At 43.6% G+C, this 19,474-nt stretch overlaps 1 protein-coding gene across 1 annotated transcript in view; it reads left to right on the top strand.

Annotated features, from left to right (window-relative positions):
* The window catches only part of zdhhc8b (zinc finger DHHC-type palmitoyltransferase 8b), a 60,497-nt gene extending 41,042 nt beyond the window's left edge, over positions 1-19,455 (top strand). The window contains exons 2-11 of the mRNA XM_069706611.1: positions 8,533-8,654; positions 11,258-11,415; positions 12,164-12,336; positions 12,519-12,621; positions 13,153-13,244; positions 14,457-14,589; positions 15,919-16,021; positions 17,187-17,293; positions 17,412-18,478; positions 19,018-19,455. Coding sequence (XP_069562712.1) covers positions 8,533-8,654; positions 11,258-11,415; positions 12,164-12,336; positions 12,519-12,621; positions 13,153-13,244; positions 14,457-14,589; positions 15,919-16,021; positions 17,187-17,293; positions 17,412-18,478; positions 19,018-19,150 — 2,191 coding nt within the window. The 3' untranslated portion in view covers positions 19,151-19,455. The remainder of the gene's footprint in view (positions 1-8,532; positions 8,655-11,257; positions 11,416-12,163; positions 12,337-12,518; positions 12,622-13,152; positions 13,245-14,456; positions 14,590-15,918; positions 16,022-17,186; positions 17,294-17,411; positions 18,479-19,017) is intronic.
* The last annotated feature ends 19 nt before the right edge of the window (positions 19,456-19,474 follow it).

Genomic DNA, 19,474 nt, shown 5'->3' with positions numbered 1-19,474 from the left:
TTAGAAATAATTGCATATTTATAGGTTGTGTTGTTTTTCAGTGGGAGAAAGAACAGATGTAAATTCTGTTGAACTGAGACCGGCAGGTTCGACAAACGAAAATGTCAGTTTGGCCTGTGGGAACTTGTGATGTCCATTATTTTGCTATTTATGTATTTTCTGACATTTTATACCGGAGGATGACTAAACCTAATTCTAAAACTTGTGTTGCTTTGTGGTTTGCGGGTAAGAAAACTAACAAATAACTCAGGGCTGGAGGAACTGGATTTCATGATACCCATTCAATCTGTGAAGCTCTGTTTCTCGCCTGACCCGCCAGACAGCACTTACTTATTAAGGTTCCCCGCCTGCAGCAAACATCACCTGCACTGGCAACAGGGGCTGCCGCCGCTGTGTGTGAAATATTAAATGCCACGTGTGTGAATGCTTGCGGGGATGTGTTTGCGTTGGAGATTGGCAGGTCCCAAGAGAGTCGGGGGCGAGTGATGCTGCCGTATACGAACGCTGTGCGCAGTAAGTCTGACAGAAATTGGAAAGTGGGGAAGAATCTGGGGCCTAGATGGGGGTTACATTTCTTGGATGGACTGTGGAAATCATAGACCCCGGGAGATAAACTGAGAAAAATATTTCTTTGTAAGATTTGTAGATAAAGACTTAAATCAAGCTCGCAACCTAATTTCCTTATAGACTCTAAATCCCCTCCCTTCTCCCCCCCCATTTATTTATTTTTCAATCATAATGAAAATCTCCTACCTGGAGGGTGAACCGACACAATCCTTGTAACAGATTCTGGATCACTGAGTCTCAGCGGGCGGTCTGTAGGAGAACAGACCTGCCATGTGTGTCCCACTGGGTTCAGACTTAATGAACTAATCAATGGGATGGCGTTCTCACCATGAGATGAATACATTACTGTAAGTGTTCACAGTCGCCCGGCGGCGTCTCGTGTTACAGGTGTCATTCCTGCCATGTAAGTGCTGTCTGATACGGCTTTACTCACGATCCAGGTAATTAGTCATGTGCAGTGCAGTGTTTAGTATCGTTCCTGAATGTATTTATCAAATTTAAACTGGTGCTTTGCAAAGCTTTGACTTGTGAAACTTTACAAATTGAATTTAAATATATTGTTATTGCTGGTTTTTCCCCCTTTGACACAATTTAACATTTGTTATGTTGTTTTATATACATACATACATATATATATATATTTCCACCGTGGAGATGTTTCCTCTAAATTTCTCAGACTGATGGAATTGAGTAAGTGTTTGAGGTTGAAAGAGTGGGAATTATGAATTATTAACATGATTAAATATTCTTTTTTTTATGCCTAACAGAAAATAGTTTAATTTCTACCTCAATAATTATTTTACACCATCTGAGATTGATCTTCAGATCCTTGAATAGGAACCACTTGACTAACTGTACCTAAAGTAGTTAAACTGTCAACAAAAACATCTTACTTTGAAACTTAAAGTACATTTTTCTGCACATTTATTTGTGATGGAGTAGTTTTACATGGCGGTATTGATGATTTTACTTATCTCATTCTGGAGTACATTTCTGCATCACTGCAGCAGGATGAGAAGTTAAAGCACTGGAAGTCAGCAAAATAAAAGGAACAACACAGATTTTACACAAAAAGGTCATCCTGCTCTGCTCAGCCTGTGGAAACGGCTGTTTAATGTCTTCTCTGTAGGAAGTTTGTCAAGTCGGAGAAAGAAAAATAAAAAACTGATGAAGTCACCAGGTTTATCTCAGCTTGTAGTTGACACGTGTTATCTTCTGGGTGGGTAAATGTTATAGTCAGGATTAAGGGCTGGGGTTGGTTGATTGACAGCTGCAAACAGTTTAGAGCGTTTGGCTCATCCAATCTAACACCAACCCTGTAGCATGAACTGAGGGGGCTGACTTTGAAAAATGTGCACCAATGAAATTTTACTATTGGTTGCATTATGGGAAATGTAGGAACCAGCCTTTTTTTTTTGTTATTTATCCTAATTAGGAACTAAAAGTCTGAATTTTTCTGCTTTATTTATTTATTTTTGCTCAAATCTTTCTGTTAACATGTCTAACGTAAAACTTAATTATGAATTTGACCTCCTCAAGATTTCTCCCTTAGATCATCTATTAAATCACTGGAGTAGCCCTTTAATTGTCATACATGATATTGATTTTCTAGAGTGGATGTAAAAAGAAATTGATTCAATAACAGATTCAAAAGTGTTGAGTATTCAATAAGCACACAAACAATTAGTGGATTTGCAGTCAATTACAATTTTTAGGTCAGCTGACGGGCATGAAAGTCACCGAGCAGTCCACCGGCATTGGACACCTGATTGAATCAGACACTTCCTGTGCACATCAATCCATCTCCTTTATTCACAGACTGCCATCTTGAAAAATATTTCATGTTAGAAAAAGAAAAGTGCTACCTTTCAATGTCTGGATTGACTACATTTTCTCTTTGATGGTTGTTTAGACTCGGTCCACCACACCACTCACTCACTCACTCACTCACTCACACACACACACACACACACACACACACACACACACACACACACACACACACACACACACACACACACACACACACACACACACACACACACACACACACACACACACACACACCCCAATGCCATTATAAGAACAGATAAGAGCTACTTCAAAGGCAGGCGGCAGGGCTGTGTTTTCTGCTCCGATCCAAAAAGCAGGCAAATGAAGGACAGGCAGATCTGATAGCTGTGGGATGCTCAGTGTGTCGTGGTAGATGTGAACAATTATTACAGCACTATTTAGATCTTTAATTGTGCTCACGGACCAGTACTTTCACTTTAAACAGCTTTAAGTTCCTCATCAAGCACCTAATTACTGTATGTGCTTTTCCCTCCTTCCATTGGTTTTCCACAGCTGTTGGATAAGAGAGTTCATTTCAAAGTATTCCACCAAGATTTTGTTTAATCACCAGAGCGGAGCCTGCGGGTTTTTTTTTAAGGGTGTTTGGTAATCAGTTGGGTTTTTTAAGACAAGATTTGTGTCCAGGATTTTTTATTTTTTTTTGCTGACAGACAGCTGGGTTATCATCACCAGAGAGCTGGGCTGTTTTCGCTAATCTTAATACCCAACCAGAGACATCCCTGCTGCTGCGAGGACTGAGAAGGCTATGAAATAGCCTAAGATCCCATCGTTTAGTCCCTGAGCTGATACTGGAGGAGGTGAAGTGTGTATGCATGTGTCTGCCTGTGAGGATTAAATTATTTCACTCTGTTTTGGAGGGATGATATCAGAAGCAGAGTTGTGGTTATCCACAAGTTTGACGAGCTCCTTCTCCTCTTTCTCTTTCCTCTCCTTTCTCTTATTCTGCTTTAAAAAAAAAAAAAAACTTTCTTTGCAGGTTCTAAAACCAGTAAAACCAAAACAGCTGAAAGAAGCTAAAGCGCTCCATTGTTAATATGGAAATATTGTTTGGTGCATCTTTAAAAATGACATGCCGTTTTCATTTATATAAATTTATCAAAATGTGAAACAGGTGACGGTACATTGTCATCATAGACTGCATAAAAGTAGAAAGTGAAGCGCCTAAAAGTGCAATACCACTGAGGTCCACTAGGGCCTTGCTCCAAAAAACCTCTGGCTCCAATTGACTCCCATTCAAAAATTCTCAACTCCTCTCATGAATTTTTTTTTTTTTTCCACAAGTCATCATGGTGTTATGTGCTAAATTCACTTCTAATGAGTGTTTTGATGGTCCTTCTTAAAATAATCTCACAATTTAGTTAGATATTAGGCCTCAGAGAGAGCCTATGTTTGTGGGCGTGCTTGCTTTCCAGTATAGGTGAACGGGGTATACTGTACTCAGGTTCTCAGTCGGATCCCCCCCCCCCCCAGTTCCTCCAAATATGGTCAATTCGGGCTCCAAAAAAATTAACCTTAACCTTAGTCATATTTGAATTGATGTGGAAAAAGTCTAAACTCATTAACAATGCAAATGTGTGAAGACAAAGTGAAAGCTACTGAGTGGAAGGCGTGTCCTCTGCTTGCAGTCTGCCTCCTATGGATCTGAGTAAGGTTAGTAAGGTATGTTGTGGATTAAACCCTTTTAATGCCTTGTTTTTAGCCCGTTCTTCTCAGTCAGGAGATGCAATTAAATTTTTGTATTCTTTTACTTGACTGTTTTCTTTACACTTCTGTCGCTGTGTCTTTGATGTGTTCAGGGGCCTCCAAGCTGGTATTTTACATGCTGACTTCACTCCACTCTAGCTCCTGTTTGCAGGCATTTGAATTATCTCCAAGAATCCAGCACTTTCTTTGATTTTGGCCGGCCTCGGGACTTTAAGCTAGGACACAACCAAATTCATTACATTGCAGCACTTTTTGGCAGCAGAAGCCCCTTCAGCTTGATAAACTCGCTCCAAACTTTTTGACAAGCCCAAGGCCTTTCTGCCCCAGTTCGAAGTATCACGGTTACACAAGCAGTAAAAGTGGTTTGTAAACAACGCTGATAAGCACTGTGTGGTTATTTGTTACTCCTACACAATTAACCAATGTCTGCGTCCTTAATTAGACTTTCTCTCAGTCACATTTTCCTCCCACACGGTCGGCTCCCAGACTCCTATAATGGTCGCTGTCAGCCACACTCACTTTTTGTTTTCCTCTTCTATCTGGCTCGGCTGTATCACACTGAGCAAAAAGACGTGCTCCTTTGACAGGCGATTAAATTAGGATTTTGTGAGACGATGCTATTTTTTTTCTTTGATCAATTTCTAAAGCGTTGGTACCTCGTCTATTTGTTGCCAAAGCTGCGATGACACAGCACGAACCACTCGATACAGTTCGCTGAGTAAATAGCAACTCCTGAAAATTGCTTTGATGTTACTTCGTGTAAGAATAAATAGGTGCCACTATTCAGATTAAGCAGCACCAAAATTAAATTGGAACAATTTTAGTGAGTGACACAGAAATGTTTTTCTAAATGACTCGCTTGCGCTTTAAGTCCCCCGTGTATAATCTGAACTATAAAAAACAGTCTTTTGTGTTAATGCCTCATCTTCAACGCACTTTAATTGCTCATAAGTTAACAGGGAATTTAATTTTAAAGTCTACTATAAACTTCGCCGCCTCAACTTGTAACAGTTTTAACACATTTTATTGGTGTCTTGTCTGTATGTCAGTGTTTTATTATACCCACTGGTATTATTTTAATTAACGTATTTAAGTCTTGACTTTATCTTGTGGTTATAATTCTGCCTACTTTGTTTTTACGACCAAGTTCTATTATGTTTATTACCTATTTATTGATTTATTTTTTGCTGCTCAATACAATTTTGGCAACATTGATAATGAGGGTTAGTATATATACTTTAGCCAGAGTATATAGATATAAGTCATACTAGCAGAGTAGTCTCTGGATTTTGTGGGAAATGAATGGTGTTGGTGGTCAGTGTAGACTTGTTTATTCTTTATATTTCCTTTTTTTCTAATTGTTATTTAGCACTTTTAGCCCAGCCGTGTTGCATTTCAACACTGATTTATTGTGTACGTGACAAATTAATCCTTGAATCCTTGGAAACCTGGGGCCTGTTCTTTCTTCTGAGTCAGTCCCACATACCTCATCTTACTGTCAATACTCACTTCAACACCAAATGTGTAATAGTTTGCCACTGAAGATAGTTCCCAACAAAATACACCATTTCCTCCTGATAAAATCTACAGTGTTCAGCTGTTTTAGGTAAATCGTTTAGTGTTTATTTTTAAATGATACCATACACGTATTGAGGGATTGTTGCCAGTGATATCGTAAAGATAAATCAAACTCATACTCGCCCTCACAAAGCTGAGGACCAGCGCTGACTGGTTTCATCAGAGGCCGCCCCGTCCCCGTTAGCGCCTCTCTATTCTCTGTTAGTGGCTTTCTACAGCCACGGTGCTGAATAATTCAACAAAGCAAAAGAGGACTGGAAAGCGGGAGAGGAGATACGGATTGAAGATGATTTCGGGGCATGAGTACAGGAAATTGACTTTTTGACGTCAGAATGAGCCACGAGGCATGTTTGGAGGTTGAGGCGTCCGTATCTAGTATGCGTGCAGGCGGGCTCGAGTGCATTTGTTACTGTGTCAGGAAAGTGAGAAACATAAGTGAAAGTGTTGTGGGGCCTTTCTCTGAAACACCCTCCTCCTACTCCTGTGAGATGTTTCATTAATTCATAGATTCTCTCAGAGTCTCTGACCCGCAGGATCGTCACGGTTCGTCCGATCGTAGGCGTTAACACATCTTCATGCTCACGGCATTTAATTTCTAGAGAGAGCACATAAACAGACTGGTAGCAGGCGAGGATGCGCGCAGTGTCTTGACATTTGAGTCCAGGTGATCGAGCAGGGCCGTGGGTGGGATGCAGGTGGCTCCGCAGTTGAATATTTCACAGCCTCAACTGAGTTATGACTCGCAAGCAGCGGTGAATGTCAGCGTCGACGCAAAATGTTGGTGGAATTTAAAGGAGTTTCCCCGTTGATAACCGCAGTGACTCACCTGACGGGTCGGGGGTTAAATCAGATGTATGTAATGGCAGACAGCCCACAGCTAGCTCGAGCTCCAGTTCAGAAGGAAGCTTTTAATGCAATAAGAGTTTCCCTGACATGAAAATAATTGCACATCCTGGTTTGGTAAGATTATTTTTAGCCACACTTGCAGTGTGGCTTTTTGGATGTTGGTTGGTGATGGTCGGCAGGTCCATCAGTTTGGCTACACAGATGTACTAACACAGTTAAAAGACTGTAATTGTGACTTTGGTCCCCTGACTCTTCTTTTGGCACCACCAAACGTTGACATATTGGTTTTGAGTTCAACGTCTCAACCACTAATGGATGGGTTGGAGTTTTTTTTTTTTTTTTTTTAACACACATTTAGGATGACTTGCAACAATCCTCTGACTTTTGATCCAGCACCATCATTGGTGAAAAATTGTATCGTGTCATTTGACCAAAAAACCTGCAAAACGAATTACCTTCAACATCCGTTGTTCTTGAGCCTTTAGCTCAAAGCACCGCCTCACAAAGCTGCTAGATGGACTGTCAACTCTTTGGTTGTGTCTCAAACTGCGTACTTGTATACTTACCCTTGGTGTTTTGAGTGCTTCAGTGCATTCTCAATATTTGGAAACATGCCCGGCTCCATGAGTACCTGTATTGTGTTTTCGTTCCCGTCCACAAATTGAGTATGAAACGCTGGACATTTCTCACCATGCGAAAACGTAGCAGAAAGGGAGAGACATCTTTTCAAACTGGAACGCTGCACTATAAAAATAGTACAGGTTGTACTATAGAAAAACAAGTTGTACTATAAAAAAAACAAGTTGTACTAAAAATATAATTTATATTATGGTGTTGTGTTGATTGAGCATTTATCAGTAGCTGTTGCGTCAGAGACCAGATTGTCAGCTTCTTTCTCACAAAAGCTTCTCAGTGTTCCACTCGTTTTTGCATAAATAATCTTTTTCACAGAAGGTTTCAACCAGTTTATTTTCTGAAGATGTCAGCTGGCGCTACAAGCCGGGATTTGGCCAATAGCTGGTTGATACAGAAAATAGCTGAAGAGAATACGACTAGTGTAACCGAATCACTTAATCTTAAATTGCATAATTTGACGGGCTGTAATTAGATGATATACCTGAACACCATGCAAGAAGTGGTAGCATACGTGGAGCAATACATCCTCAGCCAGACAGCTTTATAGGAGATTATTTTCTTTTTTTATGAAACACTTTTCTAAACAGGTAATTTTATATTTAAAAAAATCCTCAGTTAATTAATGTGTCAGTAACTCTCAGTTGTTCTGGTAATTCGCAGGGAATTACAGCACTGTCAGGAACATTGATTCAAGCTGGCTGCTTTATTGTTGTTGTTTTAGTTTCTGGCACCTTACACTCTGTGTGTTTCCAATTATGATTATTGCAGCAATTTATCGTACTCGTGAGAGCAGAATGAGAGTGCTTGTTTAAAAGAGGGCGTTTGAATATGTCACTGTCAGGGAATCACATGAATTGTATTAAGGCTAGAACCACAGAAACAAACCTGAGGTCGAAATGCTGGTGTTTAATGTGTGCCACCTGACCAAGCGGCAACCAGCAGTGACGTCGCCCGTTGGTTTGTTAGCGGCCGTTGTGAAGCCTCGAGTTTCGTATTTTGGCCGGCGCCGTCTTGCTAGTTCCGAGGGGTTTGGAGCAGGAAGTGACCATATTTGAGCGAGCGGCGGATCTGACTCGATCTGATTGGACAGTCCGCGATACTACGTCCCGCCTACCGATATTCGTGACCTGACTGCACCACCTGCCTGTCAAACAGACACGCCCCAAAAACACAGCTTTTTGAAGCGTATTTTATTATTAATGATGGCATTATTTTTAGATGGACCTACAGACATCACAAACAGAAAACTTGTGGAAATATTTTATTGACTGACTGACTGATTTAAATACAGTCCTGTGCACTTGACAGACAGAGTCCTAATCTCTGCTTCTTCTTTTGTGTCTGCAGGTGCCCCTGGTTGACAAAGGTAATCTCTCCCGTGGTTCCTCTCTACAATGGCCTGGTCTTCCTCTTCGTCTTGGCCAACTTTAGCATGGCGACCTTCATGGACCCCGGAGTCTACCCCAGAGGTTCGTACGCACGCCTTTGTAAATGTCTGGTGAGGCTGTAATTGCTGCTGTTTCCAACTTACAACATGTATCTGCCGTCTAAAAATATTAGTATCTGTCATAACGTATGTGCACATAAAAATGAGTAAGGTCTCCACCCTGTCGAGCCCCCCGTGGAGAAGGTACACCTTTTAATAGCACCACGTTTATCAGAGCTCCACCCTTCCCCCCTCCCTGCCCTCCTTTTCCCCTCACACAGTGTTTCACTGCCTTATTATCTGCCTTTAAAAGTCCACAAGATCCACATGCAGGACACCGGCGGAAGTTATAGAGGCCTTTATATTGCAAAGTGTATTGAGTATCTCTCAGTTGCTCAGCCCGTCAAACAAGCCCTGACTTTATGCTCCCGCTGTAGGCAGACTCGTTGTCCTCTGCCCTATCTGGGATAAGTAATGATAATTCAACACTTCCCTAGGGATGTTTGTAATGCGCTTGTAAATGATAAGCACCTGTCTGTAGGTAGAGCTTTTTTCCCCGCCAATTAAGGGTAATAATCATGAGGTCGTATAAATTGTGGGTTTGCCTGCCTCCCCAGAGGTGACGGTGGCCTTCTGCTGCTGCAGCCACCCCGCTGGGTTTTATAGACTACTGAGGGAGGAGGACTTTTCTGAGCTCTTGATGTGATATTTCAAAGGCAGCAAACCCATCAGGGAAGTAGTGATAAAAGGAAACAAAGAAAACGAATTGATGCGGCCGTTAAAGGTTTAGAAAATCATCCAGATTGTAAAATTTTGGTGTAGATTTCTCTCACTTAGTTGACAGAGCAGCGATTTCTAGTCATTTTCTTTGTAGAGGAAACTTCAAATTGAGGTGATAGATGACTGCGGCTCATAAAACTAGGCAGTTAGAAGCAACATTATCAGAAAGTTTTTGCAATTTAGTGCAATTTCTCAAAATCACTGCAGCTTTTTGGAACTTAATAAGTGGCATTTTTCTCATCAATGTGAAAATTCTTTGCCAAAGGTGTTTTGGCATGATGCAGCAAGGCTTCATAGAATAACTGCCTCGTTTTTCCAATAAAACGCACATACATAATGGATTTGTTTCTGTTCCCATTAATATCAAAGTGGAGTGTGACTTATGCTTTCACCAAGATTGTTTTCCAGTGTGGTGATGCAAGTATATCCTTATTTGATCCCAGAAGTGTTCATTACAGCTGCACTGATAAATATTTTTCAATCAACAAAAGACCAAATTATTATGTTCACTTGTTTTTACTCATAAACCCACAGAAATGTATAACCAGACTTTGCAGATCCCTTCAGTAAGACAAAGTGTTTTTCTGTCTTTCACATCAAAATTGTTCTATTTGTCCAGTTTCTCAACATTACACCTAAACTGCACACATAAAGATGCAATAAGATGTGGGTTACCTCTCTTCAAAAATCGAATTGTGAAAAAGCATTGTAAATACAGAAGTAAATAAGGCCTCAACGCAAGTCAATAGTTTCAGTGATCATTTGTTATAAATCAACTGGAACTGAAATGACTGTTATTTTTGCTGTGTAAATGTATATTGTGTGAAACAGGCGGCTTCTTCGTCTGCTGAACTCTCCTTATATCGAGCATTTGTAGAAAAGAAGCTGTCAGAGGAGATGCAAGCGTAACCGCCGTTTGTGTCTGCTGGTTTTGGCAGGCGCTTTAACTTTAAAATCTATTTGAATCGACTCGAGAGCCATAATAACAGAGCAATCTCCTGCTTCGAAGCTGTTTATTTCTGTGCTCTACCTTTGTTTCACTCCTGTTTTCTCTTTTCGCTGCTCTTCTCTTGCTTTCTTTTCTCTGTGTTCAGCTACCTGGATCTCCCTCCAGTTATTATTCGAGTATGAAATTATTTTCTCAGGCTGAGGCCTCGTGCAGATCGGTTGAATGTGCTCTTTGATCAGCTGAAAGACATTTTGTATTTTTCACTCCAGCTCCAAAGCAAAAAGCTCTCAGTCGCAGCAAAAGTGCCTCACATAAACACTCTTGATTGACTGAGAGAGTTGCACTAAGGACAGCAAAAATGCCACTTGTACTTTTTTGTCAGATAAAGTAAAACTCTGCCCGAGTTTGAGATTAAATTCCCATGAAAAACACTCATTTGGAGAATTTATGAACTTGTGAGATATAAAGCAGCTTGTGTTGTAGGCTACACGGTGTTATTCAGCCTTAATGTTCAGAGCAAATCGAATAGGTCACGTCTATAGAAATGTTCATTTCTCTCAGTGTGGTTGCTCTCCGTCCAGACAGCTCACAGCCGGGGTGCGCTTCATTTAAGGTGCTCCCCTGTTGTCCCCGTCAAATGGAATCATAAATCAAAAACCGTGCCTCTCTCTGTGTCTGTGCGTGCAGCTGCTAAATGCTTTTCTCACAAATCACCTTATGCATTTGTGCTCTGATGTGTTTTCTCTCTTTTTGTGCGTGTGTGTGTGTGTGTGTGTGTGTGTGTGTGTGTGTGTGTGTGTGTGTGTGTGTGTGCGTGCGTGCGCGCGCGCGTGTGTGTGTGTGTGTGTGTGCGCGCGCGTGTGTGTGTGTGTGTGTGCGCGCGTGCGTGTGTGTGTGTGTGTGCGTGTGTCCCACAGCGGACGAGGACGAGGACAAGGACGATGACTTCCGCGCGCCGCTCTATAAGAACGTGGAGATCAAGGGCATTCAGGTCCGGATGAAGTGGTGCGCCACCTGTCACTTCTATAGACCGCCTCGCTGCTCGCACTGCAGCGTCTGCGACAACTGTGTGGAGGTGTGTGTGTGTGTGTGTGTGTGTGTGTGTGTGTGTGTTTGTTTGAACACAAAAAGTGCAAACAGAGCGACTGTGTGGCTTCAGTGTACATGAAATCTAAATATGCATTAAAGGTTAGATTGAAATATTCGGTTAATATTAGCATTTTATCAACAAACTGAAGTTGTCCAGTGGAGCGTCGGAAAAATATGAAATGAATATGAAAAACTAATGCTTGTTTTTCACTGATTTAGAGGCTCTTCCTCCCTGCCAGGACTAAAAAAAAAAAAAAAATTTGAGACAAACACTGAATACATAAATAATTACTGTTTTTGGCAAGAAAATTATCATCATTAAAGCTCATAATTACAAGCATAAATATAAGCTTTTGGCTGATTTAACTGTGGTGCAGTATTATTGCAAAGGTATAAACAAATACGATGACACATTAGGTGAATAATACACATCTACACACAGGATGCAGAATTACACGGGTTGTTTTCCTTCATCCTGTTTGGAAAAGGCTCAAGATTCAAAACAATGAAATGAATCAAGAACTAAACAAGGATGTAGATTATTCATGTTTTGACACATAGGGCTCCTCGCATGTTTCTGTATTTGGCAGGCAGTACTGGACATTTATTGGAGTTGTAGGTGTGTAAAATAAGACAGTACCTTTCCAAGGAGAAGGCTCTGCACCTTTTGGTACTTTAATATTCCGCAAATAAATTGCAGGGATTTCCGACTAACGCCACTCCTCCCTCCTCAGGACTTCGACCATCACTGTCCCTGGGTGAACAACTGCATCGGACGGAGGAACTACCGCTACTTCTTCCTCTTCCTGCTGTCTTTGAGCGTTCACATGGTGGGAGTCTTCTCCTTCGGCCTCATCTTCGTCCTCCACCACAGAGAGAGGCTGGCAGCGCTGCACGCCACTGTCACGTATCCTTTCACTGCTGCTGAAGGGCATCTTTTAAATGGAGGATTTTACAGTCGTGCTGTCTTGTCATTATGTTGCGTAATTGTACATTTCTTACAAAACATCTACGACAGCCCGACAGCGCACGTCTCCACGTGGTTGTGACCTTCTGTTGTCGTGTTGTCCCTTGACCTTTTGTGCTCAGCCTCGTAGTTATGTGCATAGCAGGGCTTTTCTTTATTCCAGTCATGGGCCTCACAGGTTTTCATATGGTGCTCGTAGCCCGAGGTCGAACAACCAATGAACAGGTGAGGAGACGTCGGAGCCGGAGCTGCTTTGTATTGAAAAGGCACACACAGTCAAACATCTATTCACGAATCAATTATTTATCCGGTGAAAGTGCAGAGAGCTCAACAGATTTACAGCGATTCAAACACTCGTACCTGTACCTGTTGGCGACTGGACTGGCTTTGGTTTGGAAATGTTCTGTGTTGCGTTACAGCTGCACATTTAAGAGGAGTACAGTGTGTAAACACAAACACTGCGAGGAGAATAACACAAATGCTAATGAAGAGCACAAATTTCCCCATACACACTAATTATGTGATACCTCATGAATCTTTTCTGTATTCATGCATCGGTCCTCTGAGTCAATAAGTGTGTGTGTGTGTGTGTGTGTGTGTGTGTGTGTGTGTGTGTGTGTGTGTGTGTGTGTGTGTGTGTGTGTGTGTGTGTGTGTGTGTGTGTGTGTGTGTGTGTGTGTGTGTGTGTGTGTGTGCGCGCGCGTGGCCTTGTGCTCCTTTAGCTGCCGGCTCTAAACAAACCGTTGTGTTCCTCAGGTGACGGGCAAGTTTCGTGGCGGGGTAAATCCTTTCACCAGGGGTTGCTGTGGCAACGTGGAGTATGTCTTATGTAGTCCCCTGGCTCCCAGGTAAGATGCATCACTATGCTGCATGTGTGCATGTACCGACGTTTTGTTTCCTGCTTTTTCATATTTCCTGAAGACGTTAAGACGATACGTGTGTTTATATTCATGCAGATGCGTGCTTATACGTATGTATGCTCAGTTGAGTTGTGGTCCGTCAAAGCCCGTGACACATCTATACCATAGCGCCGGTGCAGCGTCAGTTAATCACTGCAATGTGGAACCACGAGCGTATGTATGCACACGCTCTGAGGCGGTTGCAGAGGTGTGAATCCAGTTCTGCCTGAAAGCAGCCAGGATCCCCGGGGGAAGGCAGATGGCTGAGAGAATTGACTCACTCTGTAGAACAACAGTTAACGGGAAACAGTGCACAGCTCGTCAACGTGCTACACACACACACACACACACACACACACACACACACACACACACACACACACACACACACACACACACACACACACACACACACACACACACACACACACACACACACAGCATCACTAAAACCCACGACGCCAGTTTTACAACCTATTGGGACAAATCTCATTCCATAAAAATCAACAGTGTGACTTGCAGAGACGAATCAGCAGGTGGGGGTGAAATGCTGTGTTACCAGCATCTGCTGTTAAGTTGTTGCACGCTCCCCGATGGAAGGTTGTTGATTTACCGAACCACTAACTCACATAATGTTGAACCTGACTGATTCAGACTTGTTCGAGCAGAATTTAACAGGGAAGGCGTGATTAACTTATAATAATATGTAAAGACTGCTCAGAAAATATGCCACACATTTTTATTAGTCTTTTCTAAGTAGAGCTTTGTTTTATTCCGAGTAGTAATATTTAAGCTGAAGAGCTTTTTAAAAAAAAAATGTTTTATTATGATTTTATTTGTTTGAATTGTTTATAAAACATATATATATATATATATATATATGTAAAGGTTTGGAAAAATAGAAAAAAATGGGAAAATTATGAAGTTATAAGTTAAATATATATATATGTACCACACATTTTACTCTGGTTTCCATGGTAACCATTGAACATAAAACAAAATCGGAGTAACAACATTTTTAAGTTAAATGGGATATTTCAAACACATTGTGTAACTGTAGATCATTGAGAGGTTGATATAGTGGAGTATAAAGTCTTGTAAAAGTAGTGTGACATCACAGTGGAGGACCTGTTTTGTTCACGTGCCGTGATCTCCGTGCAGGTACACGATGGACCCCAGGAAAAAGCCCCACGTCAAGATCCAGCCCCCGTTCATCAGACCAGACCTGTCCGACCGGCAAATCACCATCAAGGTCAGCGACAACGGTATCCACAGCACCATCATCAGCTCCAAGGTGAGAGGCTCGCTATCACTGCGGTGCTCTCTGTTATTCTGTCACCCAGCCGTCCTGCAGCGAGTCGTCTTTTCTCATCTGCAATTTCCTCTTGCTTCCATTTGTAGCATGGCGTGTGCCCAAGTCCTCTTCCTGGTTATCAATTTTAAGGCAGGTTCATACTCAAGAGGACACAGTGGCTCACTCATGTCAGATATATTAATATTCAACCACTACAACAGGATATTATTAGACATTTGACTCTAAGGACAAGTGACTCGGATCGGGAAAATGAATCTGACAACTGTCGACCTCTCATAGTTTTGGAGTGCACATACAGATGTAACAGGTATTTTACTTTCATCCTGTGGGAGACTTAATTAACACACAAATTCTGCTGTTTTTTTTTTTTTTTTTTCTTCAATGTAATAATACAAAGTGTTATGCAGTGTGGAATCAGTACATTGTCCAGTTGTCTCTCCACCCAAAATATGGAAGTCTTTCGGTCCTCAGTCTGTTAAACTGTGAGATCACATCACAGTTTGGTTCTGCATAGGCTTCAAGTGAGCAAGTAATTAATTGCACTGCAACGACTGTGTTTCTTTGTGTTGTCTGATGTAGTTAACAGCGTGTTTGTGTAGTTAGATGGGTTTTGCCACAGAACACAAGACAAACCTGAGGAAAATAATTCTGATAAAAGTTAACAGTCAGATCTAAGGCGGTGGGGATCCAGTAAAGAAGGCATCCTACTCCCTTTGGGAGTAATTATTTTCTCGTGTTCAGGTTGCATCAGGGAATGCTTCTCTGCAACTAGTGAGAGATTAGGTGTAAAGTACAAAAGAGAAAAATTCTCACTGCCTGGTTTTGTGCATCAAATTCTTTTTCTAAGTGTTGCAGAGAACTGCCAGAAAAACAAAAGGTGCTCCACAACATTTAAAAAATGCTAACTCAGCGATGTCACCTGAACTTTGAGCTTCCACTCGGCCTGAATGTTTGAAAATGGAAAAAAAAAAAAAAAAAATCTGTAGGTGTGAAGTTAAAAAGAATAATTTTTAGCAGGCCTCTGCAGTCCGCTTCTCATCTCAAGGCTACAACAGCTACGAGCAAAACACGTCTGAATCTCAAACTAAAGCAAGTGTTACCCAAGTGTGCAGCTAAATAGCTGGAAATGCTCTTTTAAGATGAAAATCGATGCTCTATTGAGAAAAACCCTGACATAGCTTTTCTTTAGCTACTAGAAAAGAAGCTGCCAGGTGCAGCCTTGCCGCTCAACCACCCTCTGTTGAGTGGGTGCTTCCCTAACCTGCTATTCTCTGGATTGTTTTCAACACCCTGCTTTCCTCCCTGTAGTCCAAAAGCAGCCTGGACGGTCTGGACGACAAAGAAATCCAGCCGCCGCTGCCGCCCAAAGCTGACAGGTACAACCAGAAAAGCCAGCTGACCTCCAGCGAAGGTAAGAACCACAGAAACACAGCCGCCACCTTTTCTCTCTCCCCTGTCAGTCATCATCCGCCGCATATCTCTTTCCTGTCCTTTCCTGTCCGGACTGCACCCAACAGACACCCCCCCAAACTCCCTCTGTGGGTCACGAGCGTCCCAGCCTGTGAGTTGGCGCTGGTTTCACCTGCTAAACGTCCATCCCGATGGCACATCGATGGCCTTTAAAAAAAAAAAAAAAAAAAAATGTTACGCCTGGCCAGTGAATCGGCGTGATTTGCAGTGGGGAGGAAAACCCTGCTGATTGAATCAGCACCAGATTTGTGGTACACTTTCAGAGTGAATCATTGCAACATGAATCACCACCTTTTTTTTTTTTTTTTCTGGTGGTTTGTAGCAGTGGGGCTCTGGCCAAAGGAGGGCCGGGAGAGGAATACGGTCCGCAGTCAGAACTCAAACTAGAAAATCACCGCCTTTAGAAAGCGTCTGCTTAAATTAGGAACCCACCGTGGTGGTTTCGCAGCTCGGAGTAATGTACCTCTTACTACTGTTGAATTCTATAGTATGAAGTGTCAGTAATATGTAGTGTGTGAACAGCAGGTTCCCTCCTGAGGATCTCCAGTGTCATGGTGCATTATGGCAGGGAGGGAACACTTTCTGGTCTTCCACGGAGCTCCAGCGCTACCTGGTGGTCTTTCAGAGTATCGCAGTTGGTCTAAATGCCTATTTTAAAGCCATTTTGAAGAACTAAATAAAATAATTTGTCTGTAATCTTTGCGTATCTATCCAAACCAGTCATTGACGCATCGAGCACAGGAGTAGCTACTTGCTGAAAAAGCACCCGTCACTCCTTTAGGTTTTGTGTTTCAGTCAGGTAAAGGTATTGTATCAGTGACGGAAATCTGGCTACTGCAGGACTCAAATGTGTTGCATATCAATTACAGAGCTGACTCTTGCCATCCGGCCTCCCCGCAGCTCCAAATCATTTTATTCTGTGAAAATTGTGATTGTGTGGATTTCCAGAACTCCGTCCCAGCAGCCTGTTATCTCTGATAATAGAATTCAGCTCTGAGGTCCTCATTCCAAGAAATGACTTTCAATCTGAGCAGCTGTAATAACGTCATTTCCTTTATCTCTACAGTGGTGACTCTGTTTTTTTTTCCCCAATCTGTGTGTTGTAGAGAGCTCTCTTTCCGGTAAGACCCATCCGTCCACTCCAGCCATGTACAAATTCAGGCCGTCCTTTGGCACCATTCCTAAAGTCCACTACCACACTGCTGGAGAGAAGGTAGGACAGGATGTTTTTTTTTATGTGAGGTGTGATGAATGGTAGAATAGAATGAACAGTACCTTACAAGCATCATAAAGGACTCAGGTTTGATGTTATTCTGCTGCTTGTTCCTCAGATTGTCATGCCAGATGACTGTAAGACCTCGGCCATATTGGAAGAAGGGGTCCGTGGTCACGACTACCGATCTGAGCCGAACCTGGATCTGCCTGAGTACACCAACGCTCCCCTCCACCGCACCTTCCAGTCCTCTCCTCTCCAGCTGGACTCCGACCCGATCAACTCCCGCTCTCTGAGCCTGAAGCAGGGTAACCGCCGGCCCGAGAAGGGCCACCTCCCGGCTCTGCAGCCCCAGGCCGTCACGTCCACCCCCTACAAGAATGTCTTCTCTCCGAACACTCTCTCCAACCGTAACGGCAGTCTCTCCTACGACAGCCTGCTCAACCCCAGCATCTCCCCCGCTACTGCCAACGAGTGCACGGCCCACCGCGGTATGCCCTCCACAGGGTTCCACTCGCCCTACCTGCCCACCAAAATGTGCCACATCCGGGAACCTGATATGCAGAGACACCAGGTCACCTCTAGATACAGTCCAGTGATGCCCCCCAGGGCGGTGGGCAGACAATCTCCTCACCCGAGGGAAAGGGACCCGTCCCCGGTGCGCTATGACAACCTCTCCCAGACCATCATGGCCTCCATCCAGGAGCGAAAGGAGATGGAGGAGAGGGAGAAGCGGCAGATACTGCACGGGCGCTCCCAGACCCATATCTATGCCCAGGACTCTGTTGTGTTTGACGGGGGCTATGGCCTACCCTCCAGCGCTTGCTACCCAGATGGGCCTCGCGTCCCCGGCTCCAGGGGGCCCACACCCCCGGCCTACGGCGGCTCCAGGGACAACCTGATGGGGGTCGGGCTGGTGGGCTACGGTCAGAGAACCCCTGTGCTGCGCCACGCCGGCTCCACGCTGGGCCGCGCCCCCAGGACCTCCTCCACCTCCCTGCACACAGATCACAGCAGCAGCAACAGCAGCCAGAGCAGGGCCACGGGCCTCGAGGGCCTCTATCGCTCCCCGGCCCACCAGCCCCACTCCCCCGCTATGCCCCGATCCCCCTCCTACACCCACCAGAAACGCTCCTACATCAGCGCCCTTGAGAGGACAGACTCGCCTCGTCTAGGGGGCCCAAGGTATGAATCCTAACGCTGCTGAGGGACTGCATGCATGTTACTGATCCAGCGGGGACTGGACTCCCCCTCTGCTGGACACAGCCATTAACGGGCACTAGTGTGCTACTCCTAACTGAGGCGACATGTAGCACTTGTGTATGGTTTTTGTCCCGACTGTGCTGTTCTGTCCATTTATCCCTAAGTTCTGTCTGATGTGAACTCTTACACGTTCTGTTTCTGATTTGTATGTCTGCCTTTCTAGGAAAATTATCATTTTTGTATTATTTCACAAATTCCCGATGAATAAAATTGTGACTCCTCATTTCTTTTTCTTTTGCATGCTTTCCACCTACTCGCCTAACATCTAACATTTTGCGTCACTAACAAGCCGACGCTCAAGTAATCATCCATATATTGCTGCGATGTTTTTTTTTGGTCATTAAAAACGACGTCGTTCCAGGCAGCCTGCACGTTTCCACAGCTCTTACTGTTTGGTTTACGATGACTCTCTCTGGCTCCTTGTGTTGAATCCTTTTCTCTGTTCTTCTCTTTCCGCTCAGAGAGGCCATGAAAGTTAACGGGCAGATGGACTGCCACCCGAGTGCCCACGGTGCCAACCTCAGTCCCAGTCGCCACAGTAACGTCAAAAAGGTGACGGGCGTGGGAGGCACCACGTATGAGATATCGGTGTGAGCGGGGAACCCGACAGCGGCAACCTGCAACAAAGAGATTCCCTACACAGTACTTCCTGTTCTGGATTCACTGTCCAATCAGAGGATCTGTCTGCTCTTGTGTGTGTGTGTGTGTGTGTGTGTGTGTGTGTGTGTGTGTGTGTGTGTGTGTGTGTGTGTGTCTTGCCAAATGCCCGTGTGTGTTCGTACCGGAGGGGTAGGTCTTCAGTTGGTCACGCCACCGGCTGTACTGTGAGTGTTTTTTTTATGGTTTTTGTGGCTCATCGTCTCGGTCGTGAGAGTGGACCGTCCGGCGAAGTCGTCGAAGTCATTGACCGTCGTCATG

The sequence above is a fragment of the Brachyistius frenatus genome, unplaced genomic scaffold (genome assembly GCF_029030835.1).
Source record: "Brachyistius frenatus isolate BFR_SWC_R1_liver_20210118 unplaced genomic scaffold, ASM2903083v1 Contig_64, whole genome shotgun sequence".
NCBI classification, from domain to species: Eukaryota; Metazoa; Chordata; class Actinopteri; family Embiotocidae; genus Brachyistius; species Brachyistius frenatus.
The sequence above is the reverse complement of the archived record's forward strand: the minus strand, read 5'-3'. Positions and strand labels throughout refer to the sequence as shown.